The sequence below is a fragment of the Anabrus simplex genome, chromosome 2 (assembly GCF_040414725.1).
Source record: "Anabrus simplex isolate iqAnaSimp1 chromosome 2, ASM4041472v1, whole genome shotgun sequence".
Taxonomy (NCBI): Eukaryota; Metazoa; Arthropoda; class Insecta; order Orthoptera; family Tettigoniidae; genus Anabrus; species Anabrus simplex.
The window spans coordinates 743,979,057-743,993,688 of NC_090266.1; the positions used below are offsets into that span (position 1 = coordinate 743,979,057).

General features: G+C 38.8%; 1 protein-coding gene across 1 annotated transcript in view; it reads left to right on the top strand.

Moving 5' to 3' along the window:
• Positions 1-14,632, top strand: part of LOC136863674 (polypeptide N-acetylgalactosaminyltransferase 16) — a 249,248-nt gene that overhangs the window by 175,290 nt on the left and 59,326 nt on the right. The window contains exon 11 of the mRNA XM_068226032.1: positions 4,723-4,849. Coding sequence (XP_068082133.1) covers positions 4,723-4,849 — 127 coding nt within the window. The remainder of the gene's footprint in view (positions 1-4,722; positions 4,850-14,632) is intronic.

A 14,632-nucleotide genomic window follows, 5' to 3' on the forward strand; every position in this document is an offset into this window, starting at 1 on the left:
ATTTTGAAGTATACGATATTTTACACCTGGGACATAAAAGAACACCCTTCTAGTAAAATTACAACTTTGTACGTCAAACAGCTTTGGAGGGATGAATCATTTTTCTTACGGAGCTAACCTCATTTAAAACTTTAGAGTTGGAACATTAAAAAATATTTCCTATTTCACACCTAGGATTTGGAATTGGAATTTTGTCTTTGTACGTTGAACCATTTTGGAGGAAGGAATGAACATATTTGTTTTCAGATCTTAACCCCCATTTTAACTCTCTGAGCAGTTAAATTTGTTTCAAACCATCTGTTATTTAACATCTAGGATATCATTTGGAATTTTAACTTCATAATTCAAACGGTTTCATATAAATGCTTATTTTTGCCATCATTCCTCACCCCCAGACAAAACCCCCTTAGGGGTGTATTGTTTTAAGTCCACTTCTCGTTTGTATGCTCATAAAAATAATTCAACTCCTTTTATGCCCCATTAAGTTGATTCCACTTCCACTCCCCTGCCACAAAATATGTATGTCTTTATTTTTAAAGGAGATACCAAATACCACTTTTGTCGTTCATAACATCCTTCGTTTTTGAGATATAAGTATCCTCAAACAAAGAATTCAACTCACTTTTCAATTAATTGATCTCCCCCCTCAATTGGATCCTCCTAAAACAAAAGAACACGTTTCATTTTTAAAGGGAGATTCCAAATACAAATTTTCATGTCTGTGTCATCTTCAGTAATTGAGATATAATTATCCTCATAAAAAGAGTTCAACTCACTTTTCGGTCCTTTTTACAACCCACTTAAGTAAATTTTCCCAAAACAAAAATACGTGTTTCTTTATTTTTAAAGGAGATTCCAAGTGCAAATTTTCACATCTGTAATATCTTCAGTTTTGGAGATAGCAACATCCTAATAAAAATAATTCAACCCCTTTTCAGTAAATTTACCCCTCTTCTTAAGTGTTTTCTTCTGAAAACAAAAAAATATGTGTTACTTTAATTTTAAAAGAGTTTGAAAATACTCATTTTCATGTCTGTAATATGTGGTAAGTTTTTATATACTGTACTGTAGATATACTCATTTTAAAAATTCACCCCATTTGACACTTCCCCTTAAGTGGATTTTCAGAAGACAAATTATGCGTGTTCCTTTACTTTTACAGGAGATCCAAATACCAATGTACACGTCTGTAACATTTTTAGTACTTGATATATTAGTATTCTCATAAAAATATTTCAACACTTTCTTCAGTTCTTTTCACCCACCCCAACCCCTGAAATGGATTTTCGGAAAACAAAAGAATACTTGTTTCTCTATTTTTAAAGAATATTCCAAATACAAATTTTCATGTCTGTAACATCTTGAGCTTTGGAGACATAAGTATCCTTATAAAAAGGGTTTAACTCACTTTTCAGTCCTTTTTACAACCCCCTTAAGTGAATTTTCCAAAAATAAGAATACGTGTTTCTTTATTCTTAAAGAAGATTCCAAATACCAATTTTCACATATGTAATATCTTCAATTTTGGAGATACCATTATCCAAATATAAATAATTCAACCCCTTCTCAGTCATTTTAACACCCCCTTAAGTGTTTTTCCTGAAAACAAAAATACATGTTTCTTTATTTTTAAGGGAGATTCCCAAAACCAATTTTCACGTCTGTAATATCTTCAGTTTTGGAGATACCAGTATCCTATTTTATTTTAACCCCCCTTAAGGGATTTTTCCAAAAACAAGAAATACATTTTTCTTTATTTTTAAAGGAGATTCCAAATACCAATTGTCACGCCTGTAATATCTTCAGTTTTGGAGATACCACCATCGTAATAAAAACAATTCAACCCTTTTTCAGTCATTTTACCCACCCCCACCCAGGTGGTTTTTCCCAAAAACAAAAATACATCTTACTTTATTTTTAAAAGAGATTTAAAATACAAATTTTCACTTCTGTAATATGTTAAGTTTTTGAGATATACTACACATTGCTCATTTTAAAAATTCACCCCCTTTAACAACTCAACTCAATTACCCAAGACCGTCCTTTTATATACCTTGCCTGGTCAGGCTTCCAAAAAAGTATGACGCAACATGCTTCCTCGTATCTTCTTGAGTCTCCAATAACCTATGTACAAATGAATAGAACATTCTGTAAAACTCGAGTGACAAAGGCGTGTTGTTCTGGAATTTTACCCAGTGTTGCACAACATTACATCAGATTTTTACATCATATTTACAGGTAATAATAAATTATATACTATTAATTACATTTCCTTACAGTAAATAAAATTGTATTAATAAACATATAGCAGAAGTATCGTGACATAACCTCACATGTTCTATTACACAAGATAGATCATGCAGCACACAGTTAATAAATGATACAACCACGATTTATACCAAACAAAGTCGGTACTGACAACCTGTCGCGCATAACTATGTACATAATAATAATAATAATAATAATAATAATAATAATAATAATAATAATAATAATAATAATAATAATAATAATAATAGACATAAACAGCTTCATAGCCACACCTCACAAGTAATAATAATAATAACAACAACAATAATAATAGTAATAATAATAACAATAACAACAACAACACCTACTAATCGAGCTTGATATTTTCACTATTTACCTATGGGTTTAGAGAATTGTTTCCAAGTTACACTATTACATTACACACTCACACTTACATAAACCTCAGTCAGACTACTGTGCTCTAAATCAAGGGTTGAACTTCAGAAGAGGCTGTCGCTTCCTCAGCTAGAACTCTATAGAGCCGTTCTTTTTGCACAATTGGCCAAGAAGATTATCCTTCCACTGAAACTTATCATTTTCGAAGGTTGTCCTGTGGGCAGACTCGACCATCATTTTGGCATGCATGGGTGGTGAATGATTTTGGCAAGCAGAGTTTCAGAAATTCAGGATAGTGCTGATAGTGAATGGAGACATGTGGCATCTCATGACAACCCAGCTGACATTATATCAAGAAGATGTTGTCCTGATAAGCTTAGTAATAATAATGATAATAATTTACGGTGGCAAAGACCAAGTTGGCTACTGCAGAACCATGATATGTGGCTGACCTTTATTGCAAGTGCAAGGCTACCCCTAACTCTGCCTGAAGAAAGGTGCAAGGTGATGTGTAATATCTCAGTGATTCCTTCTTAAGCGATTATTATTACTTATTTTTCCAAGCTCACCAAATTGCAGCATGTTGTAGCATACTGTCTAAAATTTGGCACCCGGCTGAGTGGCTCAGACAGTTGAGGTGCTGGCCTTCTGACCTGAACTTGTCAGGTTTGATCCTGGCTCAGTCTGGTGGTATTTGAAGGGGCTCAAATATGTCAGCCTTGTGTCGGTAGATTTACTGTCATGTAAAAGAACTCCTGCGGGACTAAATTCTGGCACCTCAGCATCTCTGAAAACTATAAAAGTAGTTAGTAGGACGTAAAGTAAATAACATTATTGTTATTAAAATTTGCAAGAAATTGCTGGATAGCACAATTCTCCACTGCATATGAATAGCTCAGTACATCAGTTGCCGTCCCAGCAACCTATTCAGAGTAAGAGGAAATTGAAATCATTAAATCCCATGTTAGACCAATCCAATATCTTGAGACTGGAGCAAGCCATCATACCGTATGAAAAAATGCATCAGGTGATATTGCCAGTGCATCACCACCTTACGAAGTTGATCGTTGAACTAGAGCACAGGCGTATGCTGCTTGCTTGCAGGCAACTTCTGCTATCATCGCTTAGACAGTGTTATTGGATCATTAATGGCAAAAATGCCACCTGAGGAATTTTGCATCATTGTTCGAATTGTCAAAAAGTGAAGTCAAACACTGTTCATCAACTAATGGGTAAGCTGCCACACCCTTGTGTAGAGGCAGTTAGACTATTTTACAACTGTGAATAGACTATGTGAAGACTGGTTCCAGGAGATCACAATTGAAGGAAAAAAGCCATATTGCCTTATTTATATGCCTGGCCACAAAGGCACACCTTGAGGTTGTTACTGAGATGTCCACCCAAGCCTTCCTAGCGGCACTGAAGAGATTTGTCCCACGTTGTGGTCAATGCGAGTCCATATACGGCAACAACGAGACAAAATTTGTTGGAGTGGACCGAGAACTTCATGCAGTGGTTAGGTCCTGTCAGCAGCAAACAGAGGTCTGGAACTTCACAGAACAAGAAGGAATAACATGGATCTTCATCCCTCCTGGATCACCACATTTGGACAGATTATGGGAGGCTGGCGTGAAATCCTTCAAGTACCATCTTTGGCGCAGCATTGGAACTATCTGTCTTTATTACAATTACAATAGATAGACTTAATGATTGGAAAGTTCCCACAAACATCCAAACCAGGCAGGAGCTGGATGTGGGAAGTTGATGATGATGATGATGATGATGATGATGAAGTTCTTCATTTTTATATTCAGTTTCTCCTATTTTATAATAAAATGGAACATCCATTCACTCCCCACGTAAGATGTTATCCCTTGATCAAAATGCTCCAAGATTGCTACATAGATAACAATAGCAATGATAATGATTTTAAGCCCTTTAATTTGGTATTTAATAAAAAGTGTTATGTAACTTATGTGATATTGACAGATTTTGAGATATTATAAAATGATTATTCACTTGAACATTTGATTATAGTACATGTTTCTAATCTGTGTCATATTTTGATTCATTTAGAAATCTCCCTGAAAACTTGGTTGTGTGGGGGCAAGTTGGAGGTAGTACCATGTAGTCGAGTGGGTCATGTCTTCAGGAAGAAACATCCATATACTTTTCCCAGCGGGAATGCAAATACTTATCTCAGGTATGGTATTACCTACATGTGAATTTAAAACAGTTGATTTCCAGTAGAACTGTTGGGTCCACAGTTGCATATCATGAGATATTTACAATGGCAAGCCAAGGTTGTATGTACTATGTTTGGAAACTATACTGATTTTCTTCATGGGCACTTTTTAACATATTTCAGAAAAATGCTAAGATAATATCTGATTTCAGGTTTAAAGCACTCTTCTTGAATATTATTCTGCATAAACATACTCCAGTGCAGAGATTGCAGTAATGCATGATATCAAACATCTGCACATAGAAAGCACACGAGCTGATACTCGATGTCCCTAAACAAAGTAACACCGGGTGAGTTGGCCGTGCGCGTAGAGGCGCGTGGCTGTGAGCTTGCATCCGGGAGATAGTATGTTCGAATCCCACTATCGGCAGCCCTGAAAATGGTTTTCCGTAGTTTCCCATTCTCACACCAGGCAAATGCTGGGGCTGTACCTTAATTAAGGCCATGGCCGCTTCCTTCCAACTCCTAGGCCTTTCCTATCCCATCGTCGCCATAAGACCTATCTGTGTTGGTGCGACGTAAAGCCCATAGCAAAAAAAAAAAACCAACCAAAGTAACAGCAAGAGTAGCAACAACTTTCTTCCTGCGCTTGACATTTTCTAAATTTCTCTGAGGATATAACAAGGTTGTCGTGTTGTTAATTATTACATTTTTCCCTTTTTCTTTTTGCTAGTGGTTTTACATCACACTAACACATGCAGGTTTCTGATGATGCTGGGATAGCAAAGGTCTAGGACTGGGAGGGTAGTGGCCATGGCCTTAATTAAGGTATAACTCCAGCATTTGCATGGTGTAAAAATTGGAAACCATGGGAAACTGTGTTCCGGGTTACCAACAATAAAGTTTGAACAAACCATCTGCACGATATAACTTACAGGTAATATAACTTCTAAGTTTTTCAGTCTGTTGAACACAAAATACAAACTTTTGAAAACATTAGAAAACGCCTGGAAAATTAAACATTTTATTAATATTATTCTTGTTGTCTCAGGGGGTACACAAATTTATCATAGCTTCTTTTTTCAGTTAGCAGTTAAGACAAGAGTCGAGCCACATAGTGTCCCCTTTCCAAACTATTCATTCTAAAATATGTGTCACTTTGTACCTCCCATTGCCTTGGTATGTAAACATGCTTACTTATGCTGCATTGCTCTCCTTTTAACTTTTTCTTCCAAAATTCATTCATTCTCTTTCATTTCTTTCAGTAGCATTGTATATGTACAATAGTAATTGTTGCATTAAAGTATTTTTTTTTTGTGTGTGTGTGTATATATATCGTTGCTAGGCACTAAAAAACCTCATAATTCCACCTATGCGGAAATCCTGTTTCTCTATCTGTCTTCTGAAGGCTTGCTGCATTGCCTGAGAAGGGAGAAGAGTCCAATAGTGAAATAATTGGGCTGTTCTCCAGTCAAAGCTGACCGCTCAGTTTTGGACTTCTGTAAATTTGACTCCGAAGGAGTTACGAGGTTTCCTTTGCCCAGCAACGATTATATACAATACATTATTGTTATTATTGAGGAACAGGATGGTGGAGCAGCTTAGCTGTTTGCCTGTCATTGCGGTGACCGTGGTTTGATTCCTGGTGTTGCTGGGGTGGGTTTTTTCAGTTGAAGATCCCATAGTATCAGGAAGGGCATGTGACCTTAAATCCCCGGCCACAACTCCTTCATGCCTCAGTGCATGCAGGGACCCTGAGCAAGTTAGGATAAGCTGTGGTAGCTGATGATGATGATGATGATGATGATGATGATGATGATTATGGTCAATATTATTTGGCATCCGGCAAAAGTCATTTGTTATTTCTGGTATAATCGCAATATACTTGTACTTCAGGGGTACGAAGGTAAAACAATTGGATTTTGGGGCCACACAAACCAAAAAGTTTGAATACAACTATCTAGACAACACACCCAGTGGTGGTGGAACGACTAGAACAAATCAAGACCAGGGTGCAAAAGAGACAGTTCTACATATAATTATTGACAGCAACAGAAATATTGAGCTGCACCACCTCGTAATGAGGACACAAGTTTGTCCGACTCGTTAGCTGAATGGTCAGCTGAGATGCGAAATGTGACTGCTGACCGCTGACAAAATGGGCTGTCTTCTTGCTTGCTCTACTTTCTTTTGCTGGGAACTCGCAACCAGTAGTCCTAGCCAAGTAAGCGCTACCAATACTTGCGCAAGTGTAATAGATTAATATAACTTGGAAACAATATTCTTTTACCCAGGGGTAAATAATGCAAATATTGATAATTATTATTATTATCATCATCATTTTTACAATTATTATTATTATTATTATTATTATTATTATTATTATTATTATTATTATTATTATTATTATTATTATTATTATTATTATTTATAATATAATTTCGTGTGGCTATTTCTAGCCAAGTGCAACCCTTGTAAGGCAGACCCTCCAATGAGGGTGGGCGGCATCTGCCGTGTGTAGGTAACTACGTGTTATTGTGGTGGAGGATAGTGTTATGTGTGGTGTGTGAGTTGCAGGGATGTTGGGGACAGCACGAACACCCAGCCCCCGAGCCATTGGAATTAACCAATGAAGGTTAAAATCCCTGACCCGGCCGGGAATCGAACCCGGGACCCTCTGAACCGAAGGCCAGTATGCTGACCATTTAGCCAACGAGTCGGACATTATTATTATTATTATTATTATTATTATTATTATTATTATTATTATTATTATTATTATGACTTGTGAGGTGTCCGCTTCCATAGCGTAATGGTTAGTGTTATTAACGGCTGTCCTCAGGGACCCAGGTTCGATTCCTGGTACTGCCTGAAATTTAAGAATGGCAGGAGGGCTGGTATGTGGTTGAAATGGTACATGCAGCTCACTTCTGTTGGAGGTGTTCCTGAAAAGAGCTGCACCACCTCGTAATGAGGACACAAGTTTGTCCGAATCGTTAGCTGAATGGTCAGCGTACTGGTCTTCGGTTCAGAGGGTCCTGGGTTCAATTCCTGGCTGGTTCAGGTATTTTAACCTTCATTGGTTAATTCCAGTGGCTCAGGGGCTGGGTGTTTGTGCTGTTCCCAACATCCCTGCAACTCGCACACTACACATAACACATCCTCCACCACAGTAAGGACTGCCTTACAAGGACTGGACCTGGCTAGCAATAGCCAAATGAAATTAATTACTTGTGAGGTATGGCTATGAACTGTTTACATCCATTTATTAATTTTAGTATTATTATTTACGTAGTTATGTACGGACGATTGTATTATTTGTGAGGTTATGTCATGAAACGCGTTGTATATATATTAATATGAGTTTAGTTAATGTAAGAACATGTAATTAATAGTATATGATTTATTATTACCTGTATATATGATGTATAATCCAATGTAACATTGTGCAACACACCGTAATAACCAGAACAATGCTATGTATGACGAGAACTATGTAGAACCTTCCTCACATTTTAACTATGCTATTGGACACTCTAGAATTTACAAGAAAGTATGTTGTGTCAAATCCTTCTAGAAGCCTGGCCAGGCAACATATATAAAGTGGCAGTCTTGTGAGTGGGAGTGGAGTTGTTTTTGTGAACTCATGTTGTGATTTGCCGACATGCTACTGTAGCAGTCAAATGTCTTATTCTTCTTATTATTCGTGCAGTGTTTTGTTATGATGGCAGCTTATTAGTGCATGTATGTAGAAGATGTAAATTAATTTGTGAATAAAATAGGGTGCACAACTGACAGTATTTTGTGTGTATCTTTGTGAATACATCGTATTGTACAATGATAGCTATGTGTTGGTTGAGAGAGATCATCAAAGAAAGGAAGCGAGGAAGGAGCATTAGGACATACACAAAGGATGAATTCAATGACAGGTATGTGTGAGATGAGAGAGCTCATTAGAGGTAAATTGAGGGAGGAGCATGAGGACATACACAAAGGATGAATTCAATGACAGGTACATGTGAGTTGAGGGAGCTAATCAAAGACAGGAAGGAGTATAGGAACATACACAAAGGATGAATACAGTGAAAATCAGTGTGAGTTGAAGGAGCAGCATAATACAGAGCAAAAATGAACATAAGCATGCAGAGAGACAAGAATAAATTCCACATACTGACATGTTTTGCCTTGTTTAATCCACAAGGGGTCGTGTTACAGTCTTTTAGACTGGACACAGACATGTTTTATTCTTTCAAAATAGTTTCATGGTATAAAGCTTTATCCCTTCCTGTAACTTTCAGTGGACTCGTCCACTACACGTGCCTACATTTGCTGTTCCCCACTTTCATCACCAGTCAGTCAGTGGAAAGCTTTTCCTGTAAGCTTCGTCGTTTCCACCATGTGCGACTCCTGGTGTTGCCTTCTTACATGGGCCTTTACACCAGGCATGACTCCTGATGTTTGCCGTCTGTGGTCTTTGTTGTCGGTATAGAAGTGTTTTGTGAGTTTCATGGATATATTTCTCTTCAATAATACAATGTGTTTTGCTACAAAAACTGGTATTTAGTTTTATGGATATATTTTTCTTTAATAACACAATGTGTTTTGCTACAAACACTGTTACTTAGTTTCATGGATATATATATTTTTTAATACTACACAGTGTTCTCCCCAGACATTTTTGTCAGCTGGGAGGCAGGAATGAGTAGCCGGGCAGGGAATAGTACGAAAACTTCAATATGAAAAACATCAATTCATTCCCCTCACGGCATTAACAATATTATCAGGCAAGTAAACATGAACTGAAATATTGAACTATTTTAGTGTTATTATCATGAACAAGTCATAACAGAGTATTTTGAACTTCTAGTGTTCTATTGCTTGTTCCAAATCATGTAGGCCTACCACTCGGTTGCTGTGGACATGTGGACTGCCATAAAAGTTTGTGATGTCATTCGGAATAGAGGGCCCACATGCTATTCCACGCAAATCCAGACTCCACTCGCACATAAGGTGGTCAAGCTAAACAGTTGATCTCTGATGTAATTGATGCTATTATGCTGACAATAATGATTTATCATTTAAATTAATAGTTTTACAGTATTTAAATATTAATTTGGAGCACCCCATGACTCAAATATGTTTAATGTTATGTAACTAGCATATATCTAGGTTATATTAGCTGGGCGGTCTGTAAAAATGGCAGGGCGGTGCGCCCTTTAAAAAGGTCCTAGGGAGAACAATGATACAATGTGTGTTGCATTAAGAACGAGTATTTTGTTTCATAGATGTGCTTTTCTTTAATAATATAATGTTGTTTGCTGTGTATTTTGTTTCATGAATATAGTTTTACTTTACATTACAATGGGTTTTGCAAGAACATTGGTATTTTGTTTCATGGATATATTATTCATTAATAATGCAATGTGCTTTGCTACAAAAACTGGTATTTTGTTTCATGAGTATGCTTTCCTTTAATAATGCAATGTGTTTTGCTACAAAAACTGGTATTTAGTTTCACAGATATATTTTACTTTAATAATACAGTGTGTTCTGCTACAAAAACCGGTATTTAGTTTCACAGATACATTTTTCTGGTATTTTGTACTCCCCGGTCAAATCGACCGTGTACAACTCATGACGTAACTCTTTTGACGCGAACCCTCACGGTTAAAAGCTTCATCAGTGCTTAATTATTTTTATCAACAACTTGTAGGTTAGTGTAATTCAATCAATATAATTTTAATGTATAAGAACTCCACCATTGTTCGGTCCCAAGCCCGGAATGTAAAAGGAGGAGGGTTAGCTGGTTTGGCAGCCAGCTTGTAAAAACAGCTAACGCTGAGTGTTGAGCAGCAGTAAATAACTCAACCCCCTAAGGTAGGCCAATGGCTTCGGGCGGAGGAGCCTCCGTAGGATTTGGAGATGGTCCCTCAGTGGAGAAAATACCACTGAAATCCAGTATGTTCTGACCCAACAGCAAAGCACGCAGAGAAGGAACCTCATATTTTTTAGTTCCCAATGGCTGTGGAGGTGAAAGAGGTCATGCCAAATTGATTGTCTGTAAAGGTGCAACTCAATTGTAGTCTGAGTCTGCGGCAGTCCATTGCAGTTCTGGTGCTGGAAACTGCAAGTCTCATGCTATATGTGCCCCAGTGATTGGCTCCAGGACCATAGCATGTGGGTCACTCCCTGGCAAGTTGCGATCCACCTTAAACAAACTCATGTCTATGGCATTCTCTCCTGCTGTTCCTCTAAAAGCCCAACAGTGATGAAATAAGGATGACGGAAGCCGGTTTGGGTAAACTGGAAGCTTCCTGGATCTGCACGTTGGCAGCAGATGTGTGATGGTTGCCTTCCTGAGACCCTGTGACTACACAGGGATCCGCTCCTGCATCTGTAACTGGGAAGGCCTGTTTAGGACCACCACTGCCCACCCTGAATGGGCAAGGCCCTAGAAAATGTGGGCTAAACATTGGTAGTCACTTTCCAAACCTGTCTGGGAAACCACACTTAGACCAATGACTTCGAATGGCGTCACAAACTTGTATGGCAGTCCACTTGCACCAATAGTGATGAACTTAGATTTCTTTCTTTTATGATTTATACCGCATCTTCAAAATGTTCCTCAACCCTGGATGGACACTCCTCCAACCTTCCAAAAGTTTATCAAAGCTCTCAGCAGAATGAAAACAGGGAAGTCTTCAGGATCAGCCAACATTCCTCTTGAACTCATTCAAAGTCGAGGCTCACCTCTAAAAACCAGACTTTTCTATCTAAATCTTCTAATCTGGGAAACTAAATATGTTCCTGTTGCCATGAAAAACTCCAGAATAGTTACAATTTTCAAGAAAGGTGATCACAGTATCTGTGGAAACTACCGTGGTATACCCCTGCTTTCCATTGGTGGAAAAATATTTGCTAGAATCTTACTAAATTGACTTCAGGTTGTTTCTGAGAGGTTACTACCCAAATCTCAGTGTAGGTTTCGTGCCTCTCATGGTACAATTGACATGACCTTCTGTGCAAGACAACTCCAGGAGAAGTGCAGAGAACAAATGACACCTCTGTTTTTAGTGTTCTATGACCTTGAAAAGGGTTTTGATATGGTTCCTCGTAATGCCATGTGGATGGTTTTGAGGTGCTTTGGATGCCCAGAGCATTTTGTTGGTCTCATACAAGCTCTCCATGATGGTATGGTTGATCAGGTACTGTATCAGAATGATATCTCAGAAGAATTTCCAATCATAAATGGACTTGAGCAAGGATGTGTACTTGCAACTATACTTTTCACCCTGTACCTGGCAGCTATGCTTTATGAGACAATGCCTGGAAACAACACAGGTGTGGAAATTAAATATTGGTATGACGGGGGGGCTTTTCAATAAGGCCAGACTTCGCACCAAAAGATTAACCTATTTCATCCGGATCACAGAATTGCAGTATACAGATGACAATGCTTCTTCAGCCCACACAACAGAAGAGCTTCAACAATCTGTCATCTGCTTCAACAGAGCTTATGAACGTTTTGGCCTGACTGGTCAACATTCAGAAGACCAAAATGCTTACTCAGCCTGCTCCTGGAACCAACCCCCACCCCAGATTTTGATATAACCATATCTGGCAAAGCAGTGGCAGCTCGTGGCTGTAAAGTATGGTGAATAGCTATAACCCGTTCGGTTTCGAGCGACAGATTTAGGAACTACGTGTTGTTTATGGTTGTTTTGTACTCGTACCTGTGACTGGCGCAGAGTCCAGCACGTGACCAAAAATGTATACAGACCTGAGCGCTGTGTAACGTCACAGCGCGGCAACCATGTGGCTGCCTTTGCTCTACAATGCAAAGTAGAGATATGATCTGACCAGGAGACTAACAATTATGGAAGCGCGGCACCCTCGGGAAGAACTGGACATTTTGTCGTGTTTTCATTTAGGACGCACAGCTGTTTACTGACGCTAGAAACCGAGAAATTTATAGTTGTAAAGAGAATATATATTTACATTAATTGTTTTTCTTAATAATTGAACTACCGGGTGAGTTGGCCATGCGGTTAGGGGCACGCGGCTGTGAGCTTGCATCCGGGAGATAGTGGGTTCGAATCCTACTGACGGCAGCCCTGAAGATGGTCTTCCGTGGTTTCCCATTTTTACACCAGGCAAATGCTGGGGCTGTACCCTAATTAAGGCCACGGCCGCTTCCTTACAACTCCTAGACCTTTCCTATCCCATTGTTGCCATAAGACCTATCTGTGTCGGTGCGACGTAAAGCCACTAGCAAAAAAAATTGAAGTCACTTATTTTTTGTACATCAAGTCGATCCTCCGGTCCTTTAAAGCTGCAAACTTGTCGGTAATGTCTTCATAGAATGGTTGTTCATTCATTAACTGCAGAAGTAGTTCTTTCTGTATAGCAATATTCCCCAAATAAAAAAGTCTCTCTTCTGAAATTGCATTTCTAAGATATGTTTTTATTCATTTGAAACTAAGATTGTAAGATTTACCGGAATGTTTCACTTCTTTTGTAGCACAAATTTGCAGTGATTCAGTAGGGCGACCAAAACGTAGAACTTCATTCTGATCTTTGTTTCTCCAACGTGAAAATGGTCTTTCTAATAAAATATGCACTATGCCATAAATAGGATACATGTTTAAATAAAACAGCACAACACTACAAATGAACCACGATGCGTAAGTACTCAATCTTCACACAGGATGACGCAGGGAAGACGAAACATTTCGATCTTCCGGCAACTTCACTTGCACATTCCGCTATGAGGAAAGTACGCGGGTGATGTCACGCTTGTCATGGCAACCACCAAGGCCAAGCGGTATGAGGAAGCACTTGGGAGGTAGAGCCAGCTGCAGAATCTCTCATCTTCACTCAATCTCACGCGCCGTACTGTGCCCGACAGCCGGCGCTTTCGCGAGTTCCCCTGGTTCTTATCAAGTGATGCGAGCTCTTGGTGTTCCAAACGCCGTAAAAGAACATTTTCTTTCCGTAAAACCAACAAATGTCATAAGAAAAATTAAAAAAAAACTAATTCTGGTAAAAATAAATGGTGAAGTGGCACTTCACCTACTTCACCTGAAAAGCCGCCCTTGTGGCAAAGCTCTGGAAAGGATGGAGCACTTCTTGTACCTGGGGAGTATTCTCTCAATGCACTGCACCTTTGAGAAGGATGTGGAAAACAGAATACAGGCTGTCCATGTGGCCTTTGGGCGTTTCTCACATCATGTATTCCAGAACAAAGATCTCTGTATCCGCACAAACATAATGGTATAACAAGCTGTTATTATTTCTATGCTACTCTATGGGTGTGAAACCTGGACCCTATATCATCAGGACATCAGGAATCTGGAATGCTTTCATCAAAAAAATCTTAGATCCATCATGAATATCAAATTGGATGACTATATAACTAATATAACTAATATAGCAGTTCTCGTGAAAGCAAAGCTAAACAGTATCAAAGCCACCATCGTTGGTCATCGGCTTATATGGCCAGGCCATATCCATCGTATGAGTGACAGCAGCCTCTCTCGGCAAATCCTGTATGGTGAACTCAGCACTGGCAAGATGACTTGTGGTCCTCCTCTGAAGCAATATAAAGACCAACTTAAGTAGACCATGAGAAGCGCAGATATAAACCCCAATACTTGGCATACTCCCTCACTGGTGTGCTACCATCTCAGCTGCAGTTGCTCAGTTTGAGCAGGAACGTCAAAGACAGGAAGAGGAAACTCACCAGAGAAAGAAGCTACATCAAACACTGCCACATCCCCCACCTTCCATCGGATGCAACAT